A 27,551-nucleotide genomic window follows, 5' to 3' on the forward strand; every position below is an offset into this window, starting at 1 on the left:
GCCAGCGCTGTCACGCAGTGTGCTCGTGCTGGTGCAGCGTTGTCCCGAGCTGTGCAGCAGCTCAGGGATCTCGTCATGATTGGGCGCTTGGGGTAGGGAAATGTATGGGATACGGTGCCGTGTAGCCCGGGATTACGTGCGTAGGTGTTCTGCTGGACCTGGTGCTCGTCGTGGTCCCCGGGTTCATGGTAAACAGCACTCAGGTCACTTGGGGAGGGTTTCCAGCTGGTCAGAGGATGGCTTGTTATGCCGGGTCATAAGATGGCCCACGGGTCATTATGCAAATGATATTCCGGGATTAACAGCAGGCTGCGATGGCAGCTGCTTTGGGGAAGGGTCTGAACTCAGGGTACATGTGTTTCGGGTGCGGAGATAAGAATGGTTGTGAACCAACACCTCAACAACAGCAATCTTGACCCTGTTTCCATGACTGCTAGGTGGTAAGTTATCTCTTGCGGTAGGCCACGCGTTGCGCCGGGCGTGAATTGGCGAACCAGCTTGATCACAAGCGCAACGATGTCGTTTCCTTGGATGTCGATGTGCGGGTGGTTGGGTTTTGATACAGGGTGGTTCGGTTGTGCAGGTTAGGACAGAGCATGGAGAGGGAAAAAGCACAAACATGGCCCGAGGTCTTTTCAATATGTGTGGTCGTGTGTGTGTGTGTGTGTGTGCGAAGTTGATATGTTCTCACGGGGTGGGGGCTATGTTTGTCTTGTGCCGCGGAATTTTCAAAACCGTTTGGCGGAGAGAGTATATGGTCCATGCCTTAACAATTACCCTCTTAATCTGTTTATGATTTGCATATGCTTGGCTTTATCTCTGCCTTCTTCGTAGTACATACATGCATGGCGTACATTTTGGAGGACTATTGGACGTTCCTTCTGTGCTTACGACCATGCCGTCCGTAAAGGATTAGTCAGCGGGCCTGTCGGCGAAACGGATCAGCTCGACAACGTCACGACGAAATGTCTCTTGTCCGGCTAGGCAACAGCAGGGATTATGTCCGCCTGTCAAATGAGTATACCGAGTAGCATGCTCAGCTTACTCAGCAACGTTCTAGCTGCATTAGCGCCTGTAAAACATGAAATAATAAACCCAATCTCCTCGCTCCAAGTGTTACGATCCTGCCACACTTTCTGTACCGTCCTACATAGTCATGCCATGCGTTTACGGTGGTGACTGTGGAGGGCATGTGGTAGAACGCCCCACAGTACCCCACAACATCCGCTCGACCCTCAACCAACCAGTACTAACGCGCCAGTTTCCCGCAGGCGCAAAAGATTTTGACGTACATGCGCAGAGAATAAAAAGGAACGCGACAAAGAAAAAGACGAGGCCAGTACATGCATCACTGCGCCACCGCGCCCTTGGCGGAGCGCTTTTCACACCTCTTGCGAGGTGACTTCTGCCAGCTTCTGCAACATGACTTCCAAGGCATGCATATGAATCTACCTCAAAGTTTAACAAAGACCGCATAGCCGCACGACGTCATGCGGAATCAATCAAAAATGGCTGTCTCCTTAGGTGGTCGCCTCTGCTGCGTGCGGCGAGGAAAAGAGTCTGAAATGACCCATCCGGATCATCCCATCCCATCCACATGGCCCCGGACCTTTCCTCAAGGCCCAGGCCCAGGGCAGCTTCCGCATCGCTTTCGCCACGCCGTCGTCATCAATAGTAATTAACAAAAACGTCCTTAAGTATTATTGCCCACTCCATCCGAGCATAGAAGACCAAGTCCTAGTGCTGCCAGCGCGTTCCCAGAGTAAGTGTGTGTTTGCCTAAAATTTAAGAGCCACATCCATGCATATGCTCGCCTTGCAGGCGTGCATATGACATTTTGGCGCCCACATGGGAGATATCTCTCATACGCAGGCGCCACATCACAGAAGCTATGTAAACCAAAAGGACAATCACACCAACCTATAACATCGGAAGCCACGTAAAAACCAACTCTGCTTCTCCGTCCCCTGCTTGCGCGTCCAGTTCTTTTCCGAGCCTAGGGGCTGCGCCTATACATACACCGACTTCCCCCCACCACCTGTATGTGATCCACGACTTCTTTCCCACGCCGTCGCCCCGACGCCTTTCCCAGCGCCTTCATCCCGAGCATGCATTACCTATAGGGCCTCACCTCTGCATGGCATACGCTTACGCGGTATATATACCCGTATCACTGGGCAGCTAGCACATATCATCAACACGTATCACCAGCACGTTGACAGCAACTGCCAAGCCAGCCAGCCAGTACAGCAGCGCTATGGTGGACCGTGCTCTGAACCAAAACGACGGCGCCCAAGCCAGCTCACCTGAAGCAGTTAGGAATCCTAGAGAAACAATCGAATTGCTCGCCATTCACCTGGCTCAGTTCCTTCCGTCTTAGGTTCTCCCTTCCCTTCCCTTCCCTTCCTAGCCCGGTCCTGGTCCCGGTCGCGGTCGCCCTTATTGCGAGCGCGGCGGCGGCACCTGAGGTGCACCGCCTCTCCTGCGCTTCGTCCGAGTCTTGCCCGACGATGGCAACAGGCTCCAGGAGGTCCGGTCCCAAAGCTTTTGCGAAGCTGCGAAGAGGCAAAAGAATGGGAACGAGGATAAAGTGAAGATCATGGGGGAGGGCGGTGAAGATCAAAAGAGCGTGTGACACACATTTCCAGATCCATATAAACACGTTACCTGACATTAGGAGGTTCCAAAGAGTCGTGCCGGCCTTGGTGCAAGCTGCAATTGCCTGCTGTTGGGCAGCTTCCAGCTTCTTCTTCATAGCGCCGTTTCCCTGCGGAGTCTCAGGGGGGAGTGTGACGTACGGTTATTCGTGAGCTGTACTGTACGGTGCTGTACACAACTCGGAGTATCGGAGCCCCCGAAAAGCGCTCGGTGCCGAGGCAACCCAATAACCCTCTCGACAAGAGAATCCAGGTCTTTACTAGCATTGTCTCATCTTCCGGATGATGAACCGCACTGTACACAGCAACCGAGTGGCCGTCCGTTACGGCGTGCGGAATCCCAGTGTTAAAAGTTTCCTGCCTCCTGCCTCCTGCTTCGCACACGTCGCCCACATCCTCAACGTCACTTCGATAAGCCCACACCTTCCCGCAGGACCCAGGAGGCGGCGGTTATAAGGGAGTTCTTTGGAAGCTTGCAAACCTTGCGCGCCTTACCAGCACCACCACAAAGGTTTCTAACAAAGTGTTTCTAACAGGCGTCTTATGGAGTACGATGACTTACATGTTCCAAAATGATGCGCAGGAAGTAAAGCAGCAATCCGCCGTTGAGAATCAGGATGGTCGCGCCGGTTGCTCTAGTTGGAGCCTGGAACGGGACGTAGAAAGCGTACAGCAACGCATATTGTTGTACGACATACTACATATTACAGTGTATGCGACGTGCCAAAAAAGAAAAGTAGGAATGTGTGTATGCTTTGGTATGCTTAGATTATGCTGCGGGATCTGTCCGTCATCTAACAGCTTCACCAGCGTCGTCGACATGCAGCCGCCAGCATCGACATCCTGCAGAGGGCCCCGCCTGCGCTGCCTCTTACAGCCATACCTAAATGCCAACTAACAAAGACGGCTATTGAGCGCAACTATTTGCCGTCTCCTTCCCTACACCTATTGTGCGTCCTCCCACATCTCACCCTGCTCTGTGTCCATCAAGCCACGCCCCCCAGCCCCTGCCCTGCAAATCTGCTACCCTCCCCTTCCCCGTTCCCCTGGCTCACCGCTGTGACCGGGTCCTTGCGGTCCGTCGGTGGCACGAAGAACAGTCCCAGGGCCACTGTGAAGCTCAACACCGCCAGGGAAAGACTGGACATGTGCTCCAGGAGCTTGTGCTTCAACGGCTGGAAGTACAAGTTCATGACCATCATCAGCATCAAGCCGATCTGCAAGGACGGTGTGAGATGAATGCCATGATGAGGGAATTACAGGGACCCTTAACGAGAGGCAGGGGCAGGAAGGAAAAGTAAAAGTAAAAGGAAAACCAAGCCGGAGAAGGGACGAGTGTGGAGGTGCAGATGAGGAGGCGGTGGTTGCCCAGGAAACGATTTTCATCTAGGGGAGAAGGACTCGGAAACAGATAACGTCATTCAAGTTGCAGCCGGGGTGATGAGTTTCAGAAGCTTCGCCGAACCTCGTCTGGCGATATACGCCCAAACAAAGCCAGCTTCACTACTAACGATGGACAGGCGATAAGAAGCAGGTGACTGCGCAACATATGGGCATGTCCAATCCTAGTCATGTTAAGACGCGGCAAGTCTGCAACTCTGCTTGCTACCACCCATGACAACCCACCGCGACCAATGGACCCACCATCAGAAGCACGGCCTGTTGATAAACTGCCAGCACATATCTGCAGAACACGTTGACCACCACCAACAGCAGAATCTGAACCTGCGTCATCACCTCCCAGTACCATAACTTCTTGTAGCTGCAGATGGTGTCAACACACAGAAATGAAGTAGGTCAGGGACAGGGATTTGGAGGACTTATATAAGGGAGATCCACGTATAGGGCACTTCCGACCAAATCGCATGGCAGCCCAGTTATGCTCTGCTCCGTCGAGAGCAAATACCGCCGCGAGGAGGATATTAACAAGCATTTGCTGGAGTGGCATCCCTGGGTAGCAAACCGGCCGGAAAACCGGGCACTCCTTGCAGCGATTTGTTCCGCACAAAGCTGCGTGCGGGAGGGGCTCGTCCATCTGGGGCGGGCTCGAGGGCGAAGACGTACTGGCGCAAATTAGGTTGCGTTCGTCCTTCCACCATTTGGCAACGCCGGATTAAGACTGCTCGGTTCCCCATGAAATATTAGCAAGGCCGTTAAGCCGCAGCTGCACCCTGTAATAATCCTGGGGGATCCGGATCTATGTAGAACATCTGTGTAATGTATAGCTACAAATTTGCATGTCCCATGAAATACATAGTGGCCATAACTGTAACACCGTAAGCTGACAACCGTTACCCCACCACCTAGCTCACTTAAAGCGCTTGTACAGGTAGCCGTACGCCTGCGCGACAGGCGCGGTATCGAGTGCCGTACGGTTCTGCCAGATCATCATGAAGGTGAGGAAAGGGATGCCGAAGCAGACAAAGACGATGCCGAAAGCGCCAATGGGCACCCAGATACGTGCATGATCACCTGCGTACACACGTGGACATGCGAGAGCTCATGGTACGGCGCCGAGAGACGTGGCATTATCATGGACTCGTAACTAGGTTAAACTAGTTTTCGCTAGTTAGTTGTTCGTTGTGCTTCAGGGAACCAGTCCTTGCCCAGCCGTTGTGCTGCACAGCACTTTAATAAGAACCATTGAGTAATATGACTTTAATAAGAACCATTGCAGTACGAGGGGTACGTGACCCCCCAGGCGACAGGACTGGGCCCAGCTCAAGTCTGTTTTCCCTTAATTCTCCACCTGCTGCCGATCATACGTATGTCTGCATGTATGCATGTATGCGTTTTACACCTTGAATAGCGAATACCCTCCAAAGGCGCATTAAGGAGGACCCTTACGAGCCGTGCAGGGACACAAGGGCCAGGGGGCCGAAGGCTATCCAAATAGATAAAAGTAGATAACATAAACAAAATTAAAAACAAAATAAAAACCACTTTTCTAGTTCCTAGCTCCTAGTTCCTAGTTCTCAACACGGGGTACATGTAACCCTTCCATCCGCACGTCTGTACTACCTCGTCTGTACCGCCGTACAAGTTTCATACCTTCGAAGCACATCTGGTTCATATTGATAATCCAGTAGGACGCGCTGACGTACTCGTCGAGCCTGTAGCAGCTGAAGATCTGGAGTGTGGCCTGTATAGGCATGGAGAGGAAGAGGGTTTCGCGGCTTGGCCATTAGCAGATTACGCATGAAGATGACAACGGCCGTCCCCAAGAGCTTGGTGTGCATAGAGAGCATACGAATGGATAGGAGGCATCAGTAGCAGTGGCAGAGGCAGTAGCATTAGCCAGAAGCAGTAGCAGCAGGTAAAATTTTGCTTTATTTGAGCCCCATATGGTACTGCACCCAGGGTTTCGGAGCACCCGCTGTCGTCAGACCACCAATACACAACCGAGCAGCGAGTACAAAGAACTCATGTAACAGTGAGGGACCTAAAACTCTGTACGGGAACTTGGTGTCCGCAGCGTGTCGTACATCGTCAAGTAAGTGTAAGATACGGACGGCAAATGAAAGTATGGAATGAATAGAAATTGATCTTCGTTGAGAAGTATCGATACTTCATATATACCACTCCGTCAGGCGTAAGCGCATTAATATGCAACGTGTACAATAAAAACGTACGCTGTACATTGTACATCGTGCACCGCACCTGTACCCACGCAGGGTAGAGCACGAAGCAAGCGACCATGACGACCAGCAGCACCTGACGCCATAAGGCCACGGTCTGATGGATGCTACTTTGCAGCTCCCCACGAACCTGAAGTGGGTGATTGGGTTAATGGTGTGCGGGTAGGGAGGGCCTCCAGTTGCTCTATCCTATCGCGGTGTAACGGAGGGCCCACACGAGCCCAGCGAAAAGTAATGAAGGCGATGACGTGGACGACAGCAATGGTGGTGAAACTCGATTAGGTGCGACTTACATGGGAATGTTGAAGGGGGTACTGCTCCACAAGCAGTTCTAGGTGCGACCCGCTGCGACCAGTCGACACACTATCGCCCATCTCCCACGGCCACTTCGCTAGACAGGGAGGGCCCTAAGCAACCCTAGAAATCCCCCATGATCATCATGCATCATCATGCATCATCATGCATCATCATCCATCATCCATCATCATGCATCATGCATGATCGTGCTTCCAAACGCTTGCGACACCACACCATCAGACCCCACAACACCACGAGACACCATCGGAGGATAGCGCAGCTCAAGCTGTAGCACACACACACACACACATAAATCTAGTTTGTGGCTTCTAGGCTTTTGGGCCTCTGCTGGCTCGTATGGGCTCGTGACACCTTTCTGGGTAACGCAACCGAGGTGCAACACACGCACACGCACACGCACATGCACGCATAACATTAAAGCTAGCCACACACACACCTTGTTGTCCTTTCTGGGAGCTGCATCATCCTTGGTGAAAAGGCTCTTCAGCCAGGCGCTGCCTCCCGTCAGCTTACGGCGCATGGTGCCCTCCGAGGCGTTAGGACTGTTGCCGCTACTGCCAGTGCTGCCACCCTCTGGAACTCCCGACTTCTTCGGGCTCTCAGATCTTTCTTGTCCTTTCCCGTGTACGACGTCCATAGCGCCGCTGGTTATGACGGGTTGTACAGACTGGCTGGCATTGGAAGAGATGCCCATCCCGGACTGAGCCCCGGCATTGGTACTGGCGCCCGCGACGTCTGGCCGCAGAGGCAGCTCAGAAAACACGACGGGCCCTGAGTCCTCAGCTACAGGGGGGGGTGCAGGGACCCTGGTAACGCGGGAGCGGGAGCCTGCATGTGCGCTGCCGCCTTGCATGGCCCAAGGTGCGGATTGCGGCGCGGGGCATGACGCATAGTGTGTTAAGTTACGGGATGGCTGAGTCGACGTTCCCATCGCCGGCTCGGAAACGGTGCTGGGGAAAGGACCGAGCATATCCTGTGGCCGGATGCTCGGGTACCTGGAGTGGTCAGGACTCAAACCGGCAACAGTTTCTGCTGCACCTGAAACCAGTGAACGGTCGGGGCTTGGTCGGTCGTATATCGCACTGGTCACAGCCGTCATCACGCGCGCTGCGTCATTCTGCGTTGGAGTTGGCGGTGGCACGTAGTCCGGCGGTGGCGGCGGCGGCGGTGGAGGCGGTGGTGGCGGCGGCGGTGCCTGTGGGGGCGCTGGAGCAGGCGGCGGTGCCCGCGGTGGCGGCATAGGCGACAGCTCAGTGACCAGCGGCGGCAGCGGCAGAAACCCCTTGGACCTCTGTCCTGGCGCGGGGGGCGCTAGCGTGGGAATGCTGCCGGCGATGGCGAGGTCAGCCGCCATGTTCCGTGTGTCCGGATGCAGGGAAGGCATGTCAACGCTACTGCTTCCGGTGTTCCTGTCAAACGTTTCCATGGGACGGGACAAAAGCACAGAGCAAAAGTGATCTGTGTGTCTGTGCACCGAAACGCATGGGTGCACTGATGAACCTGTTTCCGGGGGCCCCCATAAACACCCTGGACCCCCTCCTATCACCTCCCTATCTGGTTAAGGGTTGTGAAAGCAATGAGGCATTGGGGAAGGCATGGGGAAATGAAAGGGTTTTGGGATTTACGGTTCCCTAAGGCTCATCCAAGGCTTCCAGCTACGTAGGGTCCCTTATCTTAGCTGGCAAGATGCATATCCGTAAACGACCGTAGGTGCGGCCTGCCAAACATGATGCCTATCTAGGCTACTAGTATAACCCCTTTTCGCAGGTTGAACATGGGCACGGCCACAGGCCATTTATATGGACCACATGATAATATACCGCTTTCCCAGCAGCCCCATTTGGGATTTCGTTTGGGACTTCATTTAGGAGAAGGAACTTTACTTCAGGTTGCGGTCTCCCTCCCTGCCGCGCGGGCTGTAGTCTTCTTACCGTGGTGGCCTTGGCGGATTGGGCATCCCATAGCTGCCACCTCCCGCCATGGCCGAGCTGGCGCCAACGGAAAAGGCGCTCACGGGGAATGGGCCCGTAGTTCGCAAGTTGGTGAAGGCGGCCGGCCCCTGCTGTCCACGTCCGCTAAGCATGTCGCACGAGGAGTCCAGACCGCCAGCCGTCCCATCTGTCCTGGCCTTCAGGGCCGCGGGGTTTCCACGGGAAAGTGTCGTGGACACAATTCAAAACTCCGCCCGAAAAGAAAGCTAAAAATGCTGAGGATCGGATTCGATCCCGGCACAGTAATATCTTGACCAACAACAAGATGTCAACAGCAGTATCTTAACGCTTTTCCACATTTTGCCAAACGTGACTCTAAGGCATGGTGGCAAAGCTGGCGATGTTCTAAGCCTGTTAATGGGGTTACTTGCGCAGTAAAGTTATGGTTTTCATGCGAAGACTACGTTAAAAACAAGTACCTGCACGCAAGGGAAGAACGTCTTCGTGAAAGGGTAGGGCCGGGTGAGGGCACACTACCACGGGTAGGGCCGGGTGAGGGCACACTACCACGAAGCGGATCACCAAGGCCGACAGACCAACCGCTTCACGGCAGCACCCAAACGTAGCTACGAACAACCCGAATTAGCCAACACTGTCGCGTGCCGCGACACAAGAGCCACACTGGCTCGTACGCCATACGGCAAAGACACTCCGTATTCGCAGAAAACCTTAGTTTTCAACGCTTCGCTTAGAAAACTGTCAGGTATTTCTTAGGGTTCTTATTTTCCTCATACGAATCTACGGTTGGATGTCCCGCCGTTGGCCAACTCGGCAAGCCACTCGACACTCGACCCCGTCCCCCAGACACCACCCTGCACCATCCCACATTGATCACCTGCTGGCCCTTGTTGGTGTTGCAGGTGCCCCAGAATTTGAAGGTCAACCTGCAACGCATGTGGATGGGGCAACAGCTCAGTTGATATGCTTTACACCCCCTCAGGATAGGTCCCAGGCGCGCCGCGCGTCGTAACCTTTGTACAGATGCACGCGTTCATGCCTATGTGTGCATGTCTGTGCGTGTGCGTGTGCGTGTGCGTGTGCGTGTGCGTGTGCGTGTGCGTGTGCGTGTGCGTGTGCGTGTGCGTGTGCGTGTGCGTGTGCGTGTGCGTGTGCGTGTGCGTGTGCGTGTGCGTGTGCGTGTGCGTGTGCGTGTGCGTGTGCGTGTGCGTGTGCGTGTGCGTGTGCGTGTGCGTGTGCGTGTGCGTGTGCGTGTGCGTGTGCGTGTGCGTGTGCGTGTGCGTGTGCGTGTGCGTGTGCGTGTGCGTGTGCGTGTGCGTGTGCGTGTGCGTGTGCGTGTGCGTGTGCGTGTGCGTGTGCGTGTGCGTGTGCGTGTGCGTGTGCGTGTGCGTGTGCGTGTGCGTGTGCGTGTGCGTGTGCGTGTGCGTGTGCGTGCGCGTGTGCGTGTGCGTGTGCGTGTGCGTGTGCGTGTGCGTGCGCGTGCGCGTGTGCATGTGCATGTGTTGCACCTCGGTTGCGTTACCCAGAGAGGTGTAACAAGTACCCATATGAGTCAGAGGCCCAAGAGCATAGGAGCCACAAGCTAGGGGAGGGACAACTGCGCATCCTATCCTTCCTTCCTTCCCTTACCGAACGAGCAGCCACAACGCCGCCACGGTAAGGATGGTGACAAGTGGTGTCACGATGGCGACCAGCTGGTTTACAGTGGCTGCGGTCTCGGGGCTGGCGGCCGCATCCAGCATGCAGCTCGGAGGATAGACCTGTGTGGGTTGGATGTTCATGTAATGGTATCCGTGGTGCGGAGATAAGGCGCCGATACACACGACGACCTCTGTAATGCGCGCCAGTAAGGCCACGCCTGGTATAAATTTATTATCATTTTTCGTGTAATAGTGAACATGCGCTAAAAGGACAAATTAGGAATCTCTGAAAAGCTCCCTGCGCCCTCCCAGTCCAGGATATGTGAAGCGATATACATACAGACGGCAAACGCCCTGGGCCTACCCCTAGGGCCTGTCCCCATGGGCGCACACCTTGTTGAAGGAACCCGTGAAGGCGGCCAGCACTGATGTGACAGCACGGACAGAGCGGGGCCAATTGACGCCAGTGCGCGTCACGATGACGAAGATTTGCATGTGAACGATTAGTACCTATTCGACAAGCAACATGCACGGGTTCGGCATAGGCTCAGAACTGCTGCGGGAGTATTTTATCCGCGGAAGAGTGGAGGAAGGCCGTCAGGCTTGGACGATGCGTCCCCAATAACCTAGAACTACGATGACCTGTGAGATGAAGCGCATACCAGGATACCGCATTAGATTACTAACAAAATCCTAAGTAATATAAATAGTGCTGGACATGATTTGGATGAGACGCATCCACCACAACCACCATTCACGTTCGCCTTGCAACCCCGCCACATACAAGCGCCCTAACCGCCCCAACGGTTCCAACCGCATTGCCGGCCTAACTAAAAGTTCATTTCTTCCACCCACGCCAATCCATCCGTACCTTGGCCAAGTTGCCCAGGCCTACATTCTCGCCGTCGGTGTAGTCCGTCATGAAGGTCAGGGCCAGCGTGACCAGCACAGCGACAACATTGCCTACGAAGCCTAGCACGGCTATGACTGTGGTCGAGCCGGGGCTGTAGCACTTCTCACACTTGAAATCGCCTTCAGCTGATTGAGCATTATTTGTACGGCAAAAGCCGAACCATTTCACATGTGGATCAAGGGAGCGTGGTCAAGGGAGGGGCATACGGGTACATCTGTATGCACATACATCACCGCCAACCGTCAGAGACCTCCTGAACAACTGCGGCTAGCTATTCCCTAGAAACTGAAGGGCCAACGAAGGGGATAACCGGAGGGGGGGACCATATATAAGGCGCTAGCCTTCGGTGTGTTGCCAACCTTTACATCATCTGTAGCTTTCAAACATGCATGCATTTCCTTAGTCTTTTTCCACATCGTCGTTTAGTCGATCGCTCTAAGCTCCGTACATCGCTTCCTCTACACTACCCGGCACTACTTGTGCGAGCCCCATTACGGTCCTGCCTCTCAAGGCTATATACATTGCTCACTCACATGCGTACATGACTCCATCCAGGGGGGCGCACACGGCACACAGGTTGCCTTGGTAGCCGCTCGCGCACTGCTTACGCATGTACGACGCAGGGTGGTCGTTCGGCAGCCCCCAAAGCAGGCAACCAGGGTCGCTGCTGGCAGGTGAGACGGCCGTTGAGTTCGCCGCCTTCCCAGAGGCTGTGCTGGCCAACAGCACCCTGGGATCACATTGACCGGCGTGGAAAGCACATCAGCGGAATATTGTGTGAGGAAATAAAGTGAACACCGACAAACGAGGCCTTCAGGTTCCAACTCTCACCTGGCATGTGTGGCAGCTGCAGCAACCTGTAAAACCTAAAAACCTAAAACCCGAAGACACAGCTGTGTCTTACTGTAATAAAAATCCAGAGCAAGGCATGATGTGTGTCAGAGCAGGGCTTAGATACATACAGCAAGACATGACTGAACTAATGCACCAGAACACACTTCAGAGCAGAGCAGAGCACATATACCATACATACAAGGGTTTGGCACTACTGGTAACGCGCGACCATTGCCCCCGGGAGATCTCGGAATCGGTACCCGTTAGGGTCAAAAATCCTTCCGATGGTGGAAGGTATTGCGCCCCTTGTTGATGGACGGTGGTGACCTGGGATAAGGTTAATCTGCGAGCCGACCAGGAACGGAGTTGGGCCGCTGTCGACCCGGCAGATTCCGTTGGATGCTGGTGGTGGGTGCGGAACCTGAGCAATCCACTGAGAAGTTGACTAGGGTGACTGGATGAGGGTGCCCCGAAATACCGGGGAAGGAAGGGTTTCGCAGGGTAGCTGCCACGGGCGAAGATATACCCCCCTGTTTCACACATCATACCATACTGTACCACACAAAAGGCCCACGTCTCGATGAACGTCCCATAATAGTGTCCTCGCACCTGTCTATGAGCGCCTGGAAGTCAAAGCCCAACGGCCGCGAATACTGCCACTCCTGGCAAGCGATTAGTGCATCCTGTGCACCATCGCCGCCGCCGTCGCAAGGCAGCGTAGGGAGCCCCGGAGCGGTGTTAGAAGTTAAACAGAGATGCAGTATGAGAAACTGGAACGAGACTTAGGAAAGGGGACACGCTTTGGGTGCGGCACAGATTGCGCGGAGCTGGTGCAGATGCAGCAGGCACCTTGTTGCATCCCAGGAGGTGCGCGCGCTTTGCGTCACGTCATGCTCAGCATGTTTTTTTATTTACACGTCTCGCCTACCCACTTCAACCGCCGTACGGCATGTACGGCCAAACACCAGGTTGCACATGTTTCAAAAGGCAGAATACGGCGCTTGCTCTGCATTATTCGCATTGTACATCCTCCTCGAAGCTTGATGAACAGCACCAACTGCTGGCTGACAGTGAAAAGTGAAGCAACACGAGTGCTGCCACTACCATACCTGTGCGCCATTGTCGCCCTCGCGGCAGGCCTCAGGGTTGGGGCATGCGTTCATGAAAGTGGAGTTTGCGGCGCTCTGCCAGTAGCCTTGCTGCGCCACTACCACAGCGCCCCCCGGACACTCAGCGTTGTTGGGGCAGGGCTGGCAGATATAATTGTTGTTTTTATCAATGTTGCTGTTGTTGTTGCCGTTGCTGTAGTTGAACTGCAGCCGGAGCGGCAGCAGCAGCAACAGAAGCAGCAGTAACAACAGTTTATATAATTTATTATTCTCTCCTGAAAGCCTTGTAATTTTTAATTTAATTTGTAATTTTTAGTTTTTTAATTATTTATCTATTGTGGCTGTTCTCAGTTTATCATTATTTTTTGAGGGTCCACCAGAGGTACGTCCACCTCGGTCCTCTCGTACTAAAGGCAGATCCTCTCAAACTTCCTACACAATTGCAGTAGCAGCAACCTTCAAAGCAACCACATATTTACAATACTGCCAACGACACCAACAGCATGCACTAGCTGCGGAATAGAGCGATGAACAGCATGATTAATCGCAGTAGCGGCCACTTAACATAGGAGTACAAATAGGATTGGCTGCTGTAACAGTAGCACCAGTGATATCATAGCTTCGTAACAAAAATACCAAGATAATGTGCAGTCGTAACGACAGCCGTGCAAATAGGCGGAGGTGCCGCCAGCATAGACGCAGTAGGACGATATAGCACAGCCTAGCTGTACAACGGCAGCAGCTAACAAACATCCCCTATAGTTAAAGGCACCGCTGCAAATGTTAGCTAAACAATGCCTCCTATTTGCAGGACAGTCTGCCGTACACTCGTACACATACCTCCCGTCGGCTGTATGTGTTCTGATCGCACTTCTTGCACATGTAGCCGTTATCGATGGGTACCTCCCCAATTCTGCAGGGCGGCAGGTTCAAGCTACCAGCCAGCGCTTTCACCTGCTTGCACGGATGATTGCAAATGACGACGAATGGCTGGTTGGTAATGTATATCACGAACGGATGGGATGCTGTCACAAGGTATATAGTTTACTCAAGGACGATGTGTTCAGGATACAAGCGATGAAAGGTTTGGGTGTCGATATTTGTTACCAGTATTTTGTCCTCGCAGCTGCACCTCCGCCTGCACGCGGCCCCTATCCCTGTTAGCTGCCTGTCTCCCGAAACCGTCCTCTGTCATGCGGTTGTTGGGTGTTTACCCAGCAGGCCCTCAGGCATCCCCTCAGGTGCCTTAAGGCTCACATCTTGGGCTATGCATGCAATAAACCGAGATATATGGCCGCTACCTATACCCTGGGGCGGACCCTCCCTTAACAAGCAAATCGTGTCCCGACCCGGAATCGAGCCTGCAATCCTGTGGTCACAAATTCTCATTCTAACAGAAAGGCTCTAAGTCCACTAATAAAATGTTTACCTGCTTTATTTTGTACACATAGCAGACCGCGTTGAAGTGGCCTACTTCGGAATCTCCACTCGCAATGTATGCGAGTGGGTCGTGATAATTCACGATAAGTGCGAGTGTTATGCGCGCGGTCAGGGCGGGCTGAAGGCCGCAGCGTCAGGAAGTGTCAACGCCATGCATGAACCCCACTAGGTTGCAAGTTAACAAATCCGATGGTCTCCCAGACCTCCGAGAGAACGAAATCCACAGCCGAGGGGCCCAGGGGGGGGCTTCAGCCATAATAATACACCTTACCCTCACCTGAAGCTGCGTGTCATCTTGAACCGCCAAGTTGCTGCTCTTTCCATCCAGTAAGACGTTTTTCTCCATCTTATACCAGGCAGGTAGAAAGAGTGGGGGGAAAGAAGGCGCGAGGAAATGGGACGGTGTTGCGTCGTGCAACACATTCACGATGCAAGTGGATGTCCATGCTCGGGGGGTATGTTGTTGGAGTAAGGTTAATGGGGCAACAAGGCAAGCTTCAGACACGACGTTGCAGCAGCTCCTACCAACAAATGGCCACATAGCATTACTGGCATCGTTCATGATGCACGCCCTACGCCATGGGCCATGCATTGGCATAGCGCAGGAGGCCCAAGCACCGCATTGTGGTACATATACGCCCGAAATGTCGGCGCGAGTGATCAATACATAAAATACTTCCACACATACTTCATATATATTGTATCTCACGCGATAGTCCATAGTGAATGAATGTACTGTCAACGCACTCACGATGTACAGCGCAAGCTGATAAACACATTGCCGTACCTCAAAGCCGTCCAGCAGTACGTTGTCCACGGGGCCATAGATGTACAATCCGCCGCCCATGGCACCCGCTGAGTTGTTCACAAACGTCAGACCAATCTGGAATATGCTGACATTGCGCGCCGGTGAGTCTGGTGCAGCTATTGCTTTACATTGTACGACGGCGCTGGTCGGGCGACCCAGCAGCGGGTCCCACGGCGCGCTGTAAGCTGGCAGTAACAACGAGGCGTTGTAGCCGCGGGTGTCGATGTTGGCATCGTAGCCGTACGCGGCACTAGCAAATTTTGCGTAGAGGTCGAGTCTATTTAACTCCGATGCATTGATACGGTTTAGGAAGTCCTGCTTTTTTCCAGGGTAAGGGTGCGGGTAGGTCAGGCGTATCATTCTGGACAGCCCTTGACTGTCCTTGGGACCCCTGAGGACTCGTATAGGGCCCCTCACGCCTCGGAGAGTAACGCAACTTCAGGAGGTGTAACACACATACATACATACATACATACATACATACATACATACATACATACATACATACATACATACATACATACACACATTTTGTATCTAGGAAAGTCCACAAGTCCACAGGAGCTGTCTGAAGGAAGGAAAAAAAGGACCATCAGGATGCACTCATGCCGTTACCAAGCTTAAGCCAATACCAATTAGATATCTCATGAAGTGGAGGCAAGCTTAAGGAGGAGAGAAAGGCAGGCCCTTGAAGTGAAAGCAGCCTCCAACAGAGACTGCCCTGCTGAGAAAGCCGTCTATCTAAGGCACGGGAAGGGAAGGGTAGATTGGTCTTACAGCAGCAATACTGCCAGCTTTACGTCGGCATCGGCCCACCAGTGCCTAGTGGTCAGGATCTCACGCTTTTTATCAAACGAATATGGAAACATTCGGCTGCCGCCTGGACGATGAAAGGAAAGAGACACAGCCACAGAAAGGAGAGGTGCAGCTTGGGGCACGGATTGTCTAGTCAGCATGAAAAGCCAGGGAAAAGCATAACTTTGTGGTAGTTCACCTGCGGCCCATTACAGCTTATACCTCACAGCCAGAAACCTGCTCACTTAGGGGTAGGAGGTGCAAAGGCCAGGGGAAACCCATAACACGTACACACACCCTTAACACACGCCACCGTTCGGGCTGAAGAGTGCTAATATTGTTACAGATCTTCCCTTACCCGCGCTGCGGCGTAGTCGTACATGTACGGATCGGGTGTGTAGGTAGCCGCACTCAGATCCACTGAACACAGCCGGCCGATCTCCCCCTCCACTGGCTCCAGGGAGTTCACGTGCAGCCGCATCTCGGACTCAGTCGTACTGCCGGTGCCGTTCCCGGGGGAGATTTCCGTACCGTAACTTAGCGCCCACCGACGCCCTCGAGACTGTACGGTCAGCTTGGTTTCGGCGCCCAACGGTTTTTCATTGTTGCCTCGAGTGTACGACGTGCTGTCATTAGTCAGCATCAGTGTAGAGTTGTCTGCTAGCAGGTAGCTCGCGCCAAGTAATTTGTCGTACAATGTCGTACCACTGACGCCAGCCAGCAGAGTGTACCGCTGCGGATCATCAGCTGCAACTGTCAACTGTAATCCTGTTCTGCTGTACAATATGCGGCTAGTGCCTACAGGCGACGCCGATAGGCCTATAGTTCCATTCTGGGTAGAAAATGCCGTACCATCACTCAGCGACCATGCACCGCCCGAAGTCACCGTCAAGTTGGTGTCCGTACGGAGTACTGTCGTACCACTGTCGTGTACAAGAAGGCTGCTGTTACCGGCTAAGCTCAGTGAAGAGCCTTCTGCCAACCGGAAATTGACGCGTGTCGCAACGTCGTACAAGTATGAGCCGTTGGCACCAATCCATGGGACGAAGCGCGTCGGCACGTCATCGCCCCGAAGCCCGATCAGCCACGTTGAATCAGTGATGTTAGGAGGCAGTAGTTTTCCGTCGTATGACAAAGAGCTGCCTTCAGCCGGCATCGCGATGACTTGAACGTACGGGCCGTACTCCTTATTATCTTCATTAGTCAAGCCATCCTCATGGTCGTCGGTTGCAACCCGCAACTTTCTCTGGGCATTAACCCGTACGATATAATCGTTCTCATACGAAACAACTGTAAAGCTATCGTGTACGACAACCATAGTCCCGCGAGAGACATTGACGGTCATGCTGTCGGTAGGTTGCAGGGCGGCAGTGACGACGCCTGTAGCAGTGTCGTACAGGCACGTGCCAGTGTAGCCGGATATCAGCATATAGCGGTACCACTCCTGGATCACCATGAATGTGCTGTTAGGCAGGATTACGATGGATCTTGGGGCGAGGATGGCAGTGCGTGCCAGAACAGTCACGCTGTAGGGGGGATTGGCGCTGTTGCTGAACAACCAGATTGTCGAGTTACTTATCGTCAGCGTCTCATCTTGCATCGCCACTTTCATCGTACCCTGATACTGCGTTGTAAGTGGTGTTGCACGTGAGAGCTGCACCTCCGCCACATCCGTCAGCATGGTCACCGTGGGGCCCCCGCTGCCGTTACCACCGCTGCCGTTGCCACCAACCGCCGTGCCGTTCGCGTCGTACAGAAATGTGCCCATGGGACCTGCCCAAAGTACGTAGCGGTTCCAGTGCTGTACGGTAACCTTGTTGTTCTCTGGCGAGACTTGGAAAGTGCTTCCGGCTGGCAGTACAATGTTAAGGGCAATGCTGTTGCTGCCCCCTGCGCGGTGCGTTGTCCTAGGACTGCTGCCGCTCAGATCCCAAGCTGAACCCTGAGTGGTCAGGATGGTACCGCTCGGCAGGACTTGTGAGGTGTAGATTGGAAGAAGAATGGCACTGCCCCTGCTCAAGTAAATGCGAACACCAGGCCCCAAATCGATCCAGCCCCTGCTCCCCCGGTACTGCAGACGTATACATACATTGTATTGATAACTTAAGGTGTACGGCGCCCAGGCATCCACGGATAGAACGGTGCCAGTGGCCACTCGGATATCGCTGCCGCTTGCTGGAATGATCGATATAGCTGCCCGGCTGCCGTTCGCCTGCAGTGTCGTGCTGTTATCGAGTTGCCAGCCTCGACCACGATTCACAACACGAATGTTAGCCGTTGCCGCGGCTCCCACAAGGAGGGAGCCGGCATCATGGCTGAGGAGAGGACTGCCGTTAGCAAGCTGAATCTTTGTCGTACCGTTGGACAGGCTGTAAGTCGAACCATCGAAGGCGTCTAGCAAAAAGGAGGCACCGCCGGAGCTCCTGAGGATGCAGCGGTTCCAGTGAGTGAATTTGAGAGTCCTGCCGTCCGGCATCGTGGCGGAGCCTTTGTACGACAGTACGGCGGACAACGCAATTAGGGTACCATTGGCATCGGGCATCAAAATGCCCGGGTTGGCGCCGATGACCCACTTCTCCCCAATGACTGCAAGACTGTCGCCAGAAGGTAGCATCCGCATGTTGCCTTTCAGCTGCGTTATAGCGCTGTTGGCGGCAAGACCCACCACCGCCCCTTCAACTTGTATATCGAAGCTGCTGTTAAGGAAGTATAGCTGTGTACGGCCACGACCGTCGGCCTGCAGCCGCAGCTGCGCCCAGTTTGCCATTGCAAGGGAGCTTCCGGGTGCGAGTTGTACGACAGATCCAGGCCCGGGTACGACACTTACGTCATCATCAATGAGAAACCGCACGGGCAGCAATGCTGACCTGTTACCGAGGCCGAACAGCTTCATGTACGACACGGACGGGGACGTGTCCTCATAAGCCAAGGTGGCGTTGTACAATGGTACTGGCGAACTCGACAGGCCCAGGTGCAGTAGACTGCGGCTAGTTGCCAGAGACATGACTTGGCTCAGGAAGTACGAGATGCAGGTGTCGGCGTCTTCGGGCCCCATGTCATCTGTTGAAAGTGCAAGCTGAGTGCCATTGCCATGACCACCGCCAAAATAAGCTGGTGAAGCGGGCTGAAGCTGCAAAGCGCCTCCACGCGTTCCAGCGTGATTGCTTCTGAAGGCCGTGCGCACGGTAAGAACGCATTTGGATTCGAGGACACTCAGAGCCCCGCCGGACACAAGTGCGGAATTGTCCCGAAACCCGCTGTCCATAACGGTCAGTAGTGTATTGCCGAAAATGTACGAGCCGCCACCGTGTTGTTCAGCACGATTGCCCACCAACACACACGTCCACAGGCTGCTATCGGCGTTGTTCAGAAGAGCCTGGTATACGCGCATGTGTAAACGAGGAAGTGTGCATGGGAACGTTCAAGCGTAGTTAGTGTGCAGAGTAATAGAAGCATAGTTATCTGTGCTCGAAGGAGCGTTGGGAATGCAGGGGTTTTGACCCGAACGGCCAGCCACGAGCGAGGGGACCGAGCCAGTGGTGAGGTGAGGTTCAGCCAAAAGACATGGCCCTCATCCCCACGCTTCTTCCGTGCTTCACCAGGTGCTACTTCGCTGTGGCGGATATAGTGTATTGTTATACACCGCCACGCCAAAATGCTTTCGAGTCTAATACACCGGGACAAGCTCCGTGCGTGAACTCAACCCTTATGTTTCTTTACCTCATATAATATACAGAAACGTGCTATGCAGCGCTACAGCTTTAGACCGCTCACCACTGCGCCGCCATTGCGTCCCGCTTGATTCCCGGTAAATCTCGAATTGGACACCGCTGTCTTCATATCCTGTGTAAACAGGGCGCCGCCGTCGTACACACGCGCCCGGTTGCTCGTAAAACTGCACCCCGACAGGGCGAGACTTGGCGTTGTGGAGTTCCTTCGGCGCAGGTCACCGGCGGCCACGGCACCGCCAAAGGTGGAGCCCTCGTTGTTGTCAAAGCTGCTATCTCTTACGGAGAAGGAACAGGCCAGGTGACCGATGGCGCCCCCAGGACCACCTACATACATGCATTACGTTGTTGTACATGTGTTGATTATCCTGGCATATGGACCGGTAGTGTGTAGTTATGTGTGTCTGTAACTATCCGTCCTCGCACGACAGTGGCCAGTGTGCGCGTCGTGGGTTTGACAGCTGGCGGCATTGAGTTAGTGATGCGACAGGCAGGGCACACACCCCAAAACACACACCCCAGCACGCACCCCAACACGCACCCCAACACACACACCAACACGCACACCAACACACACACCAACACACACACCAACACACACACACCAACACACACACCAACACACACACACCAACACACACACCAACACACACACCAACACACACACCAACACACACACCAACACACACACCAACACACACACCAACACACACACCAACACACACACCAACACACACACCAACACACAGGGATTGGGCTCGTTGGGGTGCTCCATAAATTTGAAGCACGAGTGAGTAGTTGTTTAGTTGCCAAGTTTGTAAAAATGGAGGGGCCAAGCAAGGCGTTGAGCTTGTTGGTTGGCTCATCAAATGTCTGCTTCCCCTTTATCCCTCTCTCTGTTCTTTTTTCCTGAGCATCTCTCTATCCTTCTGGCCCCAATCCTGGATGCAGGTTTCCCAGGCCGCCCTCCCGGCGCCGAGGTCTCACCTAAGGCCGTATTGCTCATGAAGGCGCAGCCCTTCACTTGTGACGTGTCAAAACACTCGGTCGCGAAGATTGCGCCGCCGCTGTCCGACCTGCGACAGTACGTAGGAACAAAGACACCAAAGCAGCATATGTGTGACATGGTTGACTCACACAGATTGCTTGCTTAAATTTGCTGTCCATTAAACTGTGGCGTCACGAGATTTTCGGTCACAAAAAGTTGTTGTGCAGAGCTCCGGAAACCGTTGGTTGCGCAACCTGGCATGTGGGTGTGTGCTTGACGGGCAGTGCATGGACATTCTTCGTTCTCGGACAAGCAACAGGTGGTTGGTTGACGTGAGTGACATTGTAGTACGCAACATTTCCCTTAGCATATGCCAACAATTATTGTTAACAATAACTGTTAATCACTTTGTTGACGATTCGACTCAAGTTTCGTACATGTCACGTACTGTCGTAACCTGTCACGAAGATGGCAGTTGCCCGTAGCAAACCTAACGGGCTGGGGCCCCGGGCCCCATCGACATTAGCCTAGTACGGCAGGTCCGTAGTAGAGATTCTCCGGCAGGTAGGCCGAGATATAAGCTACCCGGACGAAGAGCTCTGGACAAGCACTAAAGTACCACGACTGCTAGGTATTCGGAGTTCAAAACTCCGCTGCCGCCGTCTTAGTTGTTTCGTAGTTGTCTATGTACGCTAGAGCTTGTCGCTGGGTTGGACTCCTTCCCGCCTCAGCGAGGACCCTGGATTCCACGCTTCCGCAAAGCCAGTCGTCGTCCCATCCGGTGAGCGACTGCTACAGACATGCAGAGCCGCTTTCATGAAGCCTCCAGCATGCACCTGGCCAAGGAACCCCCCCAGGAGTTGCTGGGAAGTATAATCTGGAGGCCCTTACCAAGAAGAAACCACCACCACCACCACAACAACAACAAATGCATGAGTCTCCTTGGCTAGGGGAGTCAGTCCTTCTAAGGGGCCGTGTCGGGCCTAGTTAGGTCTTCCCTCGCCTCGTCTTTTGAGTTTGCAGCAAAGCACCCAGTGTGGATCCCTGCCGCCGCCGGAGATGATTTTCTTTCTGTTTTTTGGTTTGGCGCTCTTGAGTTGTGAGAGGGTGCGAGTAAGGCGACCAGGCGAAGTGGTTGAAGGCAGCTTTGTTAGGGATCCCGGGGGTGTGAGGTACACTAAAACTTGTAGGTGGTACACTATGACTTGGCGAATTTCTCACAGCTGCATGTGTGCGTGTAACACAGCAAAGGCGTAACCCGGGATGCTCAAAATGGCTTTTTGCGTCGTTACATTGCCCCCCACTTAGCAGTGGACGTCCTCGACCATTATTTCGAGCACAGGAGCCAGCCTACCTCGCGCCAGTACGCTGGTTTATCCATTACACCATAAAATCGACAATTTACGATCTGATGATTGCCAGAATCGAAACGCCGACCTGAAGTTTGTTACGACAGTCGCGCGATCCCGTCTCGATACCATTGTAACACAGGAAAGGCGCATCCCGTTATGCTCAGAATGGCTTTTTGCATCTTTACAGTGCGTGTGTGTATGTGTGCGTCACGTACCACACATCAGTAGTTATACCGTCGCCCACGGTGTTGCTGTCAAAGGTGCTGTCCTCGACGAGCATTCGGGACGTTTCCGAGTAGATGGCGCCACCGCCAGTGATAGCGCTGTTCCCGGTGAATGTAATATCCACGATGCTTGTCTGTCAGCGTCATTACCACGAAATTAAAAAAAATAAACACTAAAAAAGGATGCGAGCAAGATAATTATGTGGAATTAAAAGTGGCACTCAGTGGGCGACATGAATAGCATGACGATAGTGTTCATCAAAACCTATGAGCTACGGCTTTAAAAACATTACATGGCGAGGTCGTCATGCAACTATCAATGCACGCAGGGCTCCTATAAGCCTAGCTAGACCGTCCTGAAAAGTCCTTTTCCGTAGTTGTTGCGGTAGTTAGGTCCCTGGAAAAGGAGAAGCCCACAGCAGATAGAGCTCACACAAACACATAAAGCTGTTCAAATTGCTCCTCGGTCTGCCTCGAGGGAGGAAATCGAGCCCGCCGCTCATGCAGCTGCTTTCACTCCATTCCTAAAGTCGACTTTGTAAGAGCGAGATCATTAAACAAAAGCATTGTCAGGTCGTGGACAGACCGGAACGTTTGAGCGGATAACCGAGTTATAAATAACATCGGTTCCTATAAAATCGTACCCGGAAGAATTCGTACTCCGCGGTAGAGTAAGACGGCTCCGTCGCATCGCGCTGGAGCACCCGAAGCGCAGACGACGGAGACGACTGCGAAACCTGCAAAGAACGTAATAAAAATGCAGTAAGGTTGCACAAAAGTTCAGGTTGACAAAACTTGCTTGGAATGCTTCCTAGAAACAATCTATGAATCCTGATTATATATGTTCAACATCCCCCGGTTCGTTTGCGGCCAAGGGGGCGAATGGAAGAAAAAATACGCAAAATGCAGCAGGATCAACCTTGCTGTAAGAGGTGTACGCCGGCCTGGAACTGGCGGCATGTGTTAAGGGCCGAGGTGAGGAATTGAGAGACGTGCCAATCCGCCTCGCTTATTAGTGGTGTTTGGGCCGCACCACCCACACCGGCTCATGGCCAGCAGCAGGCTAGGGCAGCGAAATTCGGGTGCGCTTCCGTCCGCAATATCCACCAAGGCATTCATTCTTGTGGGTGCATAAACGCAGTGAAATGTACAAGCAGAAGACAATGGTAGGCAGGAGAAATGCACGCCTAATTTAGCAAAACGGAGATGCGAAGGTATTCACCACTTACAAATGGGCAGGGCGAGGCAACAGTACACATCCCCTTCAAACCAGGCTCCGGCATTTGCCCCACCAACTCGCAATGGAAACCCCTTCCCTGACCCTTATCCGGTCAATTGGACGGTGGTGAATGAACTAAACAAACGGTGGTGAATGAACTAAACAAAAACGACTATGCAGGACAGCAGTGAATGAGCAGACTTACAGCTGTTGACTGTCCCCCAATATAGCAGCAATCTACGGCTGGACGACGCTAATCCTCCGTCACATACATACTCATACATACATGCTCATGTTAGGCACTCTTGGTAAGGCACGGACCATTGCCCCAGGGATATCCTGGGATCGAGACCTGCCCCAGTCGAAAATTCTTCCGATAATGGAAGGCAAAGTGTCCCTAGTCAGTTGGACGGTGGTGGCCAGGGAAAAAGTTTACACGCGAGCCCACCTGGAATAGTGTTGGGCCGCCATCGATCCGGCAGATTTCGTTGAATGCTGGTGGTGGGTGCGGAACCTAAGCAATTTACTGAGAAGTTGACTAGGGTGACTAGATGAGGGTGCCCCGATATACGGAGAAGGCAGGGTTCCGCCGGGTGGCGGCCACGGGTGAAGATGTGGCCCCCTGTCCCACACATCATATCCAATCACGCTAGGAAGCCATGGCTTCCTAGCGTGTGGCCAGCCTCACAAACCAGCCCCTATAGGAGTCCATATCCGCAAACCCACCCGACCTCCCACGCACCATCAGCGCTCCACCGGCGCCCTCTGCAGAATTGTTCACAAAAACAGAGTCCAAGATGTTCACTCTGTTGCCGCTGACCAAGAGTGCGCCGCCGGAGCCTCCTGCGTAATTGCTCTCTGCGTAGACGCCACGCATCTGTGATTCGAGTTAATAATGAGGGAAAGGAACGGAAAAGAACGGTTAGGAAGGGCAGATAGAACCAACCATGTAGACCCCGGGAACAGGAGGAGGATGCTGCAGGCTTGATCCTGCTGGGCAGAAGCAAATATCGAAGAACGATATGCAATGCGACGACAACAAACAACATGCAAACGGCGGATCGTATGGAGCCAGCAGGAAGCTACGGGTGGGCGACATGCGGTAACGAACGGAGTAGAATTTCGCGGCAGCGGGTTGGCTGCTCGGCCTGCTGCGTCAATAATCCATTACTAATATAATAATACATTTATTACTTTTTGCAGCTTCGGCTGAACTAGGTTATAAAGCATCCATAATAATGTATATTTTACTCATCCATTATGATAGGTGTACGTACCTCCAAAAATGATGCCGGTTCTTGATTCGCGTTAAGGACTTGCAAAGCTCCTCCACCAGAAAATGCACGGTTACTGACGTAGCAATCCTTGTACGCTGTGAAATTACAGGCACTCACATACATTGCGGCACCCCTGTATATATGTCCATCAAATGCGGAAAACAAACGGAGCAGTTAATGAAAATGATGGTGTAGTAGCACGGTATCAAACATGTAATTCCAGTATGTATGTAGCACATGTAGTCGTACGTGCGCACGCATGGCATTACGTCAGATGGCGGCAGTCACGCCACGCAGGATTTCGGCAGGCCTAACGATTCGACACTTACCTGTCACCAAAATTCTCGACAAAGTTGTTGCGCACCGAGGCGACGTTTGGATAGCCAGCAACATCTGTCTGAAGGTTGGCGCACTGCTCCAAGTACACTGCACCGCCCACAAGGCTGGAGTTGGAGTTGCCGTTGGCCGTGAAGTTGTTTTCCAGCAGGTCGAGGGCCCACCCCATGCGTGCCTACACGACGCGGAGGTTGAGGTTGAGGTTGCCACCTCAGGTACATGGTTGGGTAAAACCATACATTGCTCACATGCATACATATGGGGGAAAACTCATTGAGGCACATGCACGCTGCATCGGCGGATGTGTGATTATTGCAAATGTGTGTGTGTGGGGTGGGGGGTTGGGGAGGTTTGGGGGTTGGGGGGTGGGGGGGTGGGGGTGGGGGTGGGGTGTGTGTGGGGGGTGTGGAGGGAGGGGGACGCGCGCGCATGTTACACTTTTAGTTGTGTTACTCTCCCTCTCCGAAGGCTTAACGGACCCGAAATATACATTACGCACACAAGATGCATGCGTCTAAAACTCTTCGAAAGGCAAATTGCAGGCCATGTAACCTATACGTTGCTTGCACTAGTTACTGCTCTTTCCTTGCATGATTTATTACCCTTTTAGTCGCATCGCTCATTAGTTCCTCCGCCCATGGGCTACATACTCACATACGCTTGCGTGCCACACCGGCTAGGTATTACACAACGATGTGTGCTTTATACGCCACCCATTACATTAATTATCGACTTCATTTCATTGATTCAGTTCGAGCATGCAGGATTCCCTCTGTACTAGCGCGTCCATTACTATCTGCTGGGGTTGTGGGGAAAGGATTTGCTGCTTGCTTAGCTTCCTCCTGAGCAGCAGTAGACATCCATAATTAGCAACGCATTAATCAGTTTGCGCTCCCTCGCTTGTGTCCTGCCTAATCACCCCTAGGCTCGGCTCTGGCTTTCCATCTTCGTCGACAATTGTCGAGTTGCAAAACTCGTCCCAGCCATCCAGAATGAAGGAAAACACACCTCCACCCCAGCCGATTCCAGTGAAAAACAAATGGTCACACACATCTTGAGCAGCACCAAGTTAACTTGCCTCAATCGAACCGCCACTTGCTCCTGCCGAGTTGGCCATGAAGCTGTTTCCATAGAAGAAGCCATACAAAGCGACGTTACTATCGACCAAGCTCACAGCGCCGCCACGGGTGTCTGCACGGTTAAACCGAAAGCTGCTCAGAGTAACAGCCACCCAATCGCTGCTGGTGCCGATGAGCTGCTGGCCCGAGCCGAAGGCTACGGCGCCACCTCTAGGGCAGCTGTTGCCAATAAACTGTGACGCTTGGATAAAAACAGGGCCATTGGCTAGCATTGCACCACCAGCAGAGTCATCAGAAGCGCCACCTTTGCAGGTGTTCTGTGTGAAGGTGCAGCGGTCGATTCGTGTCGGCGAGCTGTTGAAGACATCAAGCAGCTTGCTGCTTAACATCAGGTATGTTGCATTTGTAGGCGCCATGGTGGTGTCGAAGGGGATACGTCGTAACACCGCACCCTCCTGCTGGCTATTGTTACCTTGACTATCGCAATCCACACACAACGCCCCTCCTTGTTTGGCGCTGTTACCCGTCAGGACGCAGTATAGCAATGTTAGGCGGCTGCGGGAGGCGAACACTGCACCACCATAGCGTTCAGCAGCAGAGTTGTTGAAGAAGCTTGTGAAGATAAGGTTTAATGTGGAGTCTCGACTCGAGATCGCGCCGCCAACCAATGCATTGTTGCCTATGAAGCTGACAGTGGTGCTAATGGACAGCAATGAAGCATTGCGAACGGCGATGGCGCCACCGCCACCAGGACCCTGCTGTACAGTATTGAGTGCGAACTCGCATGTATCAAGGTACAAGTTGCTGGAATCTGCAAAGATGGCACCACCACTGCCATTGGCCTGGCTGTTGCCGAGTTGTGCTGACCCTGCCTGTTCGCTACCAACAGTATTCAAACTAAACGTGCAACCGCTGCAGCTCAGATTAGCCCCAGTACTGGTGTACAATGCTCCGCCAAAGCCTGAAGCGCTGTTAGACGTGAACTGGGAGAACGTGAAGTTCATGCTGCCAGCCTGAATATAGGCAGCGCCTCCACCCAACAAAGGTGACGTAGCCACATTGCCGGTAAAAGAACTGCGAGGGAATGAAAATCAGGGAATGGATCGAAGCGGGGGGGGCCATGCGCAGCAGCGTGCATATATGTGGAAGAAGGGTTAACCCAGTCAACGTTGACTGCAACCCACTGAGTTGGGCTGCTTTTGCTGAAGCACGAGCAGTAACAACGTGGGCACTCCAGCTCGCATTCC

The 27,551-nt window shown here is 53.3% G+C and overlaps 2 protein-coding genes across 2 annotated transcripts in view; both read right to left on the reverse strand.

Annotated features, from left to right (window-relative positions):
• Positions 1-462: 462 nt before the first annotated feature.
• On the reverse strand, positions 463-20,166 carry VOLCADRAFT_106981 (uncharacterized protein; the record flags this gene model as incomplete). The annotated part of the gene is made up of 26 exons (XM_002955863.1): positions 463-925; positions 2,464-2,555; positions 2,668-2,767; positions 2,799-3,080; positions 3,220-3,303; positions 3,713-3,874; positions 4,284-4,419; positions 4,970-5,129; positions 5,709-5,799; positions 6,318-6,425; positions 7,050-7,396; positions 7,652-8,022; positions 8,545-8,741; positions 9,440-9,488; positions 10,192-10,322; positions 10,596-10,712; positions 11,074-11,240; positions 11,649-11,845; positions 12,559-12,632; positions 13,059-13,262; positions 13,899-14,012; positions 14,488-14,616; positions 14,776-14,844; positions 15,250-15,621; positions 16,460-19,477; positions 19,876-20,166. The coding sequence occupies 26 exons, from the start codon at positions 20,164-20,166 to the stop codon at positions 917-919; spliced, it is 7,071 nt and encodes a 2,356-aa protein (XP_002955909.1). The 3' UTR covers positions 463-916.
• Positions 20,167-21,453: 1,287 nt separating this feature from the next.
• Positions 21,454-27,551, reverse strand: part of VOLCADRAFT_106982 (uncharacterized protein) — a gene marked incomplete at its 5' end in the record, with an annotated part of 8,999 nt that continues 2,901 nt past the window's right edge. Inside the window, 8 exons of the mRNA XM_002955864.1 lie at positions 21,454-22,040; positions 22,385-22,527; positions 23,038-23,130; positions 24,355-24,489; positions 24,559-24,694; positions 25,219-25,400; positions 26,234-26,326; positions 26,400-27,378. Coding sequence (XP_002955910.1) covers positions 22,016-22,040; positions 22,385-22,527; positions 23,038-23,130; positions 24,355-24,489; positions 24,559-24,694; positions 25,219-25,400; positions 26,234-26,326; positions 26,400-27,378 — 1,786 coding nt within the window. The 3' untranslated portion in view covers positions 21,454-22,015. The remainder of the gene's footprint in view (positions 22,041-22,384; positions 22,528-23,037; positions 23,131-24,354; positions 24,490-24,558; positions 24,695-25,218; positions 25,401-26,233; positions 26,327-26,399; positions 27,379-27,551) is intronic.

This window comes from Volvox carteri, assembly GCF_000143455.1.
Source record: "Volvox carteri f. nagariensis unplaced genomic scaffold VOLCAscaffold_55, whole genome shotgun sequence".
Taxonomy (NCBI): domain Eukaryota; kingdom Viridiplantae; phylum Chlorophyta; class Chlorophyceae; order Chlamydomonadales; family Volvocaceae; genus Volvox; species Volvox carteri.